This window comes from Eutrigla gurnardus (genome assembly GCF_963514095.1).
Source record: "Eutrigla gurnardus genome assembly, chromosome: 11".
NCBI lineage: Eukaryota > Metazoa > Chordata > Actinopteri > Perciformes > Triglidae > Eutrigla > Eutrigla gurnardus.
The window spans coordinates 13,427,533-13,436,638 of NC_139925.1; the positions used below are offsets into that span (position 1 = coordinate 13,427,533).

A 9,106-nucleotide genomic window follows, 5' to 3' on the forward strand; every position below is an offset into this window, starting at 1 on the left:
TACCCTGAAAATGTCTGGTTAAATATATCTAGTAATTTAGAAATTTTCTGGGGGGGAAGTGTTAAGAGATATTCTGAAAGCTTACATACAAAGCTAAAAAATACTCCATTATTGCAGAGGGCAAATTAATGAATATGTAATAAATTATGTAAGGGGTCGAGGATCACAAGCGCTGTTGAACATTGATTGTTTGAAATATTTGAAGCAGATAATGTCCTCTTAGGAAACACAATAGATGCTCAGGATTTGGTCAAGTTTTTCGAAAGATCTAAGTAGTGTATGTTACATTGTTCTGAAGCCATTTGTTGTACCAAAAAAAAAAAAAAATCCTTGAAGTAGGCCAGATTTTGCTCATGCAACCTTGTGTAAATGTGCAGTGTGCCATTTCCTGGACACAGGCAGATAAGCTGCAATGCAGGACTAAAACAATACCTCCCGTTGCAAGCGGTTCCTTCTGAATACAGAGTGGCTGACAGGCAAATAGCAATGATTCACATAAATGAATGTGTGAATGAGTCATCAGCTTTTCAGGTGACCACCTCAGAGGCTGTCTTGACTAAAAAAGGTTTGTGACTTCATTCAGCACCGCTCTACTCTTTTTACGCTGCCTTGTATCACACACACACACACACACACACACACACACACACACACACACACACACACACACATCTCTCACAATACACTGACCAGCATTGTCCTGCCGAGAGATGTGTAATGGAAAAGATAAATGGAGGATAAAGCTAAGGTGACAGGACCTAGCATGTGTGTGTGTGTGTGTGTGTGTGTATTTTCATGTGTTTCCGTGTGTGTGTGTGTGTGTGTGTGTGTGTGTGAGCCCGACCGTATGTGTGTACTGCACTGCACAGACCAGCAAACCATCTGCTCATCTCCTCTTAATGAACAAAGCAAACAGCAGGAGTCAAGGCTGTCTCCAAATCTGGAGTCTCTTTATTGGTAAGCACACACACGCGCACATTCACACACACACTTTCACACATCTCTGAGCTGTTTAATCTGATTATCTTTGATTGAGAACAGGGGCAAAGCAACCTTTTTAGACCTCACCCCTACATCAGTGACAGAGAAGGTCTGAAACACAATTAGCAAGCTGTTCCTGAGCTCTGCTTTGCAGTCACATCTGACCACAAGCAGCCAAATAGACCTAATGGGTGGGAACTAACCAATGGGAACTAACACGCATACTGCATCTGCGGATGATGGGGAAATGCAACACTATTAGACAGCTGTTCGCCATATCTTTTCAAATGCACTTGGACGTAACATAAGCATTCGATCAATTGGCTCAGGAGCCATCATAGCCAGGCATGAAGGTATACTAACGGTGGTTTGATGTGAAGAAAACTGGCAGCCTGTAGTGTTAAGACAAAGCAGGGCCTGTGCAAAGGAAGTCTGGACCTTGACAAGATATGACACTGTGTGCACGAGGCCAAGAGGAACATAAGAAAAAGCCATTAATCTGGACTTTGTTCAGCCACATCCTGCTCAAGGCCGCAAGGATAATTAACACTGTTACCTCTCTATTAGGAAGCTGACCGCATGGTTTCAAGACATGAAACACTCCTTGTCTGGTCTTTCAATGCCTGTCCGTCCCATAAACACATACTACATACGAAGCAAATGGTCAGATGACAAACATTATTAGACCAGCGCTTCTGGGCCTGGGAATAACATGAAGTTCAGATAACAGCAGGGTGGAATTGTGGGTAAGGAAACTGCCATTCATTCAGAGTATCATCTGGCTAAAGCATCCCTGTTGAAATGCCTGTGAGCAAGACGCCCAATCACAGTTTGAGGGATGCTGCAGTCGTTAGATCCTGTAGTCGTCAACCTGAGTACGGACCTCTTAATGGTCACAAAGTCTACAAATGGAGATGACCTTGCTCTCACTGCTGTGTGGATGCACTGTAATCATGACCTGTCATTGATGTCTGCTAAAATAATGTATTCTTATTGTTATTATTCATTTTATTTGTTTTATTAATATTATTACTATTATTGTTTGTAGAGGAAGTAGAAGTATTACATTAGATTGCATTTCTTTAGCTGACACTTTTATCCAAAGTGACTTAATAAACTGATAACTGATCCAATCATGTGGGTATACCCTAAAAATTTAAGGATTTCCATTATTTCAGTGTTTGGACCAAAGTGCAGTGGGCATTATAATCAATTTGTTATGTGTTTTATTATTTTACTGATGATTTTTTTATTTTGTATTCCTATTTAGTTATGCATTATTATTATTATTATTATTATTATTATTATTATTATTATTATTATTATTATTATTAGTAGTAGTAGTAGTAGTAGTAGTAGTAGTAGTAGTGGTGGTGGTGGTGATGGTGGTGGTAGTAGTAGTAGTAGTAGTAGTAGTAGTAGTAGTAGTAGTAGAAGTAGCAATAGTGGTGGTGTGGCGGTGGCAGTAGTAACTGTACATCTTTATCTTGTTGTAGCAATTAATCACTGCAGGCCCAAATTTATTTCCGTTTTTTGTTATTTTAAATTTTGTAAAATGCATTAGAATGTTAAGTGGGACTTGTTTTATTATTTAGTTGAATTAAAGACTTAAGCATTATAGACCTCATGGAAATTGGTTCTTTAGAATAATGTTATTGTCTAAATTATCAGTAAAAAGAAAATATATATCTGGTGAGTCTCATCTAGTCTTCAACATGGAGTAACAGCGCCCTCAACAGGCCAGCTTTGTTAAAGAATCAGCGGACTGAGAATTAAACCTTTTTGGGCTCCTCGGGCTTCTGTAGCGAATCCCCTTTCCCCTGTTACTCCTCACAGTCAAAGCATGGATCCTTTCGCCAACTTTATTTTAGTGTTTTAGTGTTTTGTTTTGCCTTGGGATTAACGGTCCTCATCTGGACACCATGTTTACCACCACCGGCTCACGGGGCCTCTGTAAGTATCCCGGATCCACCGTTAAACGTCAGCCGGACTGTGGCAGTCCCCTCACCGCTTCTCCTGTCAGTTAAACGGCAATACAGCTAGCTAGCTAGCTAGCCAACCGACGTTAGCATTGCGCTGTCATTCATTTACCCGAGGTGGTAGCTACCAGTTAACGCCACAGCTGCGTTTAGTTAATTAACATGATACGCGTTGCTTCTCCATTTAGTCTGTTGGTCTAGGTGAGGTGTCATCGTTAATTATCGACAGGAAATGTATGGAAAGGGGCGTCTTCTGAATAGCTAAATACGGTAGCCAGCTAGCCTTAAATTCATATACCGGTAAGCTTTAACTGTGTCCCACCCCCATGTACAAATTAGCTAGCTGCTTATCTCCTTTCCACCAACAAAACTTTGCCTAAATATACCGTAACATATGCAAAGCTGCTCGCGGAGTCACTGTCCATCGTAAATGTAATGTGTGTTTGTTTGTGTGTTGCACAGACAAGGCTCCTCTGTCTAAAGGCCTCCTGCTGGTCCTCAATGGACTGACTTTGATACTCACCCTGCTGCCACAGTACCAAGAACTGTTCTCATACAACCTGCAGACTCTCTCACTGCAGCACCAGGTACTTCTCCAGTACATGTCTTTGTATTAAGACACAGTGGTGAAGGACCAAAAGAGAAGGAACTGACATGACTGTTTGTGATCGCCTGAGGAAAAGTCAGAGAGAATAATTAGCCCCATTCATGTGATTGGAGCCAGTTCCATTCTCTGATGAAGACCATAAGATGCACCTAAATTATTTTTTACCAGTTTTTAATAGGTTTTGGTATTGAATTTTAGTGCGCCTTGTTAGGTCTGATATGTGACAGATATGCTGTGTTATTCAGAAAAGGCATCATTGCACAAAATAATAAATTGTCGCCCACTTTCACCTGTGCTTCCGGTGTATGTATGACGTGTGTATAACTATGCTCTCCCTGTGCTGAAGGTGTGGAGATTTTTGTGTGGCAGGCTAGTGTGTCTAGATGTGAAGGATTCCTTCTGTAGCAGCCTACTCATTTACAACTTCCGAATCTTTGAGAGGAGGTTTGGCACCAGGAAGTTTGCTGTAAGTACCAAATACCATTGTTACATCAATACATACATCTATACAAATTTAATAAATGTGCTAATATTCTGAGCTGAACTAGATTGAACCGACGTTTAAATGGATGGATTTATTCTGATAAATTGCCATTTTACACTCCATTTACTTTGATAAACAAAAGCAAAATGTTTGGCTCTTTTGTAACAGGATTTTAAGTTTGATCATCAGTCAAAATTAATATGAGCTTCACCTGTGGAACAACTTGTAGGGAAGAGGACAAAACTGCATCTGGCATGAATCAGTTCTCACTAACTACAGTTACCATATTTGACACCGACATTGTGTTTGTGAAAATGTAGTGAAATGTTGGAAGACATGTACAAGGCTTTCTGTTTTCTAGTTGTGTGTTCTAATCATCATATATGGTGCTTTTCTTAATTCTAGTCCTTCCTGTTTGGCACTTGGTGTCTCTCTGCACTGATTGACTTCCTGCTGGTCCAGGCTTTTCAGTTTCTGTTTGATTATGAGGTGGAGGAACTGCCTGCAGGACTGTGAGTAGCTTGGTAACTTTAGTAGCTTAGCTTCATGAATGCACTTTTATGGACAGTGAGGATCCTGCAGTTAAAATATTAATAGCCGGGTATTGAGGAAGGTATTGTATTATATTGTATTTTAATCATGTGTTACTTAAGTGTTAAAATATGTTTTCACCTCTGCATATCACCATGTAAACTTGGGCAGTATTATTATTTTTTTATTATATCTTAATCCCCTGCTTGCATTATATTTGAGTATTTGGTATTAAGATGGTTGTGGACTGTGGATAGCAGCAAGCAACTCACCCCTACAAAAACATAAAAATAAAAAGAACTTGACAAACTAAAAAGATAGTACATAACTCGTTCCAAAAGCATTGTCTTTCCCACATTGCCTGAAATGCTGACCTCATGACTTTTCCCTTTCTCCTCTCGCAGGCTTGCACCAGTCTTCTCTCTGTTTGTGCCTTTCTACTGGTTGATCCCCAGGGTGCCAGTCACCCAGGTCCTGGGCCACATCCACATCACCAACAAATCTCTGGTCTACATAGTAGGCTTGCAGGTAAGCCCATGCTCTGCTTGTGTTCTCTTTTACTGTTCATGGATTCTTGTGGTCGGATCTTGATGGTTTCTGTCTGCCTATCTCCTCCTGTGGTGCAGCTGTTGACGTCCGGTCCCTTCATGTGGCTCATTGGACTCAGTGGACTGGTGAGTAGCCAAGTTCTTCTTTTTCTTTACTGTGTATCTAGGAAGTGTATCTGTATTTTAAACTGTACTATGGAATACATGACCATGAGGACTTACATGGGGTGTTGAAGTTGGACTCAGCACACATGTGGGCCAGAGGATCAAAACAATAAGCACAGTTTGGTCCTAATTTGTTGTAGTTTGTGAGGTATCATTTCATGTAAGTAATTTAAGTCATGTAATGTTGCCTAATAAGTTTAATTTATATATTTATATAAATACATTTTTTTTTATTAATGCTTCTTTCAGATCTCAGGCGGACTGTACCACTGCAATGTTCTCTGGCTACAGAAGCTCCTCTTTGTACCTGCCTGGGTGTCTTGTATTGGACGGTACACTCTGGAGCCAGTCTTCTCAAGTGAGTCCAACCGTTAGTAATCGCTTACACAAATCCTGTCCAAATCCTTTGCACAGTAAACAGTGTTGCAGGGCCTGACATGGAGTTCTTGTCCCTATGCACAGTTGTGTGATGCAGAATGACTTACAGCATTAACGTATGTTAAATTATCCTACATATTTTTTTAAATTCTCCTCATTTAAAAAAATAAAAACTAAGGTCACTATACTTCCAATTTTTATAGCCATTCATTATTCATTATTATCAAAACGTTTAAAAGTACCAGTAAAAAAACGGTAATGTCGGAGCTTATCAATATTATGCTATTAATGTGTCGTTAAATGTTATCTGTGGTCATCAAGGCTCCCAACCAAGCAGTGAGACGCCCCTGGGGATGGGGGCCACTCTGGACATCCAGAGGCAGCAAAGGATGGACATACTCGACCAGCAGCTGCTGTTGGCCCAATACAACGAGTCCATGAGTAACAACAGACCACAGCCACAGGTAGATGGACACATACACAGATTTACTGCAGCACTGATACTCAGACTGACGACCCCATCTTATATAGATATTGTAGTTTACAGTATCTTTGTGCAAAGTACTTGACTCTGTCCCTGTGTTGGTAGTCTGGGTTGCTACAGTGGACCGGGTTATTCCCCTCCCTGAGACAAAGAGGACAGAATCGACCCCCAATGGAACCCCGTCCCCAGGTCCAGACGCCCCCGCCCTCAGAGTCCCCTCTATTGGAGAATTCTCCTGTTGCAGAGGAGCAGGTGAGTGTTCACCACTGTATTTCTGTGTATTCTGACCTGGTATCCGTACAAGATGATGAATTGTCTTCCTCTGTCATCTTGGCTGATGCTTTTTTTTTGTTCCCCAGGTAGCACTGTTGGTGGAAATGGGCTTTTCCAGGACTGATGCCCTTGAGGCCCTCAGAGCTTCAAACAACGACATCAACATGGCAACCAACTTCCTCTTGCAACACTGAGAGAGACAGAGAGAGAGGGGGGGGGACTTAGTGAGAAAAACAGGTGAATGAGGACAGAGAGAGAAAACAGGAATATAAGCAACCAAAGCATAGGAGCAAAAAGCATAATGGAGAGAATGAAAGGACTGTGAATGATGGACAATTTGTACAGATAATCTGAAGTCTGTGTTACTGCTCGCTGAAGCAGTTGTCAGGCTGACTCAACCTAAACCGCCTGATAGCGGGCTGATTAATGAAGAGGTGTGAAGCACAAAGTGGAAGACATGTGCGTCATAGCTTTCTGATGGCCGTCATAGTGTGAAACAGGCGGCGTTGCTCGAGGCGGACGAGCGAGACCTTTAACTCTGAGGGGTTCCCTCTGAAAAATATACAGAAACCAAACATGAGTCTTCAATGGGGTGGAGGGAGTATAAAGTGGGTTATTTCTTTAAAAAAAACTAATGCTGAAGCACACAAATGAGCTGAGATCCCACCAAGCCTCTCGAATGGGATACCAACTTGTAGCTGAAATAGTTTTATATAACCCACTGTCATGTACTTCCACTCTATTTCCAAAATGACTACTGATCAACCAGCATCTTAGACCCCCGATGACTGGTTAGAGGTGACCTGTGTGACAAGGGAAAAAAGTGCAAAAAGGTTTTGGGACAATGAATCGGAGAACATTATGTCTTGTCTTCATGTCATATGATGATTTTAAGTTAACGTTAAGTTTAAGTTTTTCTTCTAATTTTTTTCCGCCGAAAAAGAAAAAAACAGGAATGTTTGTTTTCACTCCACAAGGAGGTGCAGAGGTCATGACAATTTATAACATTACAACTTCAGAATGTACGATTAAAGAATCCACCAACAATGTAACCTGCTCCACCATGATTTTACTACACAGTTGTTATTTCTTTATGTTGGCAGTGCTTCGTGGAAGTAGCGGTGCTCAACCCTTTCCTGCTCGAGATGTTATAACAAAGCAGTTAGCCTGCCCCGGCGGCTACTGGAGGAACCCCATTTCATCTAATTGTAACTCTACAAGTACATTGTTGGTGACAGACAGCTATCTCAGGGTCTGTGAGGCGACGTTCCTCTGTTAATGACGTAATCACATTTACAGACATGAGCGCCCGCACACACACACACACACAGACACACACACGCACGCACGCACCGTAGCAGAGGAGAAGGTCATGTTTCACACCCATGACTGTTTGTGTCATTGTTTCATGCACTCACTCCTCAAGGTTTTATTTATTCTGTCTTAACTGAGTTTGAGTCTTTCGCTCTTGCCAGCACACGTGTCAGAACCATAGCAAGTCTTAAAAGACATGATGATATTTATTATGCAATAATATCACGACAAAGAGTTTAACGGAGACTATGCACTGCGTAGTAACTACTTTGTGTATATAAACGTACAAACATTTTGTGCAAGAGAAGCAACGTTGCAGCCACTATGTATTGATGTCAAAGACAGATGCTAGTTTTCTATTTTGTGCATAATATTGATAATATATGACCACTGATATGAGTCTATAATTTGTGTGTATTTTTTGAGTGATATAATAGTACGTGGGTGGGCTGAGGGAGTTGTTGCATGGACAACTTTCTGATGAACTGTAATGACTCATATTTGATCTGTGGAATAAATCAACTTGCAGACTGAATTATTTGCGCCATATAGGAAGTGTTGCCACCACCATTTTATTCATATTCAAAGTGAAGGACACAATGCAAACCTCTGCTAGGCTGGATCATTAATGCAGCCAATGCCAAATATGATAATTCATAGAGATGATGCCAATCTATGAAAACTGTTTGTAAAATACAGATTGACAATTAAATAGCATACTCTTAATAGCTTTAACCCTAATCCATCACTTGACAGGAAATTGCTACACTCTTGTCCTAGTTTTCAGCACATGGTGGCACTCTTGTGATAAGATATGGTATGAATTAATTTGGACCAAGTGAAAGTGTTGTTGTATAAAAGCACAGATGAGAAATGTGAAGTAAATTAAATGTCTAGACTGGCTGAAAAATGAAAGTAAAGAAAGTTGAGTAATGGATACTTTTTGATAATAAATCAGTTCTATAATTATATTTGATTGCAGTTGTTCCTCTGTGTCTGGATCTTTCCTTTTCTGCAAACATGCTGGATAGATGTTTTTTTGGGGGGGAGGGGGGGCTCTTGAAAGTTTCAGGGAGGAAATGTGCTCTATGGGGAAAATTCTCACAACTTCAATGAGGATTTGCAAATGGACACGGCTTCCTTGTAAGCGCTCACAAGCCCAAACTGTGGAACCACTTCTATCTGGGGGATATGACATCTTCAAGCCACTCTCCGTTAACCTCAAAGCAGCTGTCACTGTTTCAAGGATGTATTTTGTCACTTCCCTCTGAGTGGTCGTTTGTCTCCAAGTCTACTTGAGATCTGTCAGGCAGAAACCAGTTTATGTAAAACAGGACCATTTATCTGCCTTTTCTCACTGCA

The 9,106-nt window shown here is 40.9% G+C and overlaps 1 protein-coding gene across 2 annotated transcripts; it reads left to right on the forward strand.

Annotated features, from left to right (window-relative positions):
* The first annotated feature begins 2,778 nt into the window (after positions 1–2,778).
* Positions 2,779–8,026, forward strand: ubac2 (UBA domain containing 2). Of its 2 annotated transcripts, XM_084021349.1 has the most exons (11): positions 2,779–2,934; positions 3,423–3,547; positions 3,914–4,033; positions 4,457–4,563; positions 4,987–5,110; positions 5,209–5,256; positions 5,545–5,653; positions 5,995–6,137; positions 6,263–6,409; positions 6,517–6,667; positions 7,534–8,026. In XM_084021349.1, the coding sequence occupies exons 1-10, from the start codon at positions 2,904–2,906 to the stop codon at positions 6,622–6,624; spliced, it is 1,062 nt and encodes a 353-aa protein (XP_083877475.1). In that variant the 5' UTR covers positions 2,779–2,903; the 3' UTR covers positions 6,625–6,667; positions 7,534–8,026. The 2 variants fall into 2 exon arrangements, with proteins under 2 accessions (XP_083877475.1, XP_083877474.1); XM_084021348.1 differs by having other exon boundaries at positions 6,517–8,026.
* The last annotated feature ends 1,080 nt before the right edge of the window (positions 8,027–9,106 follow it).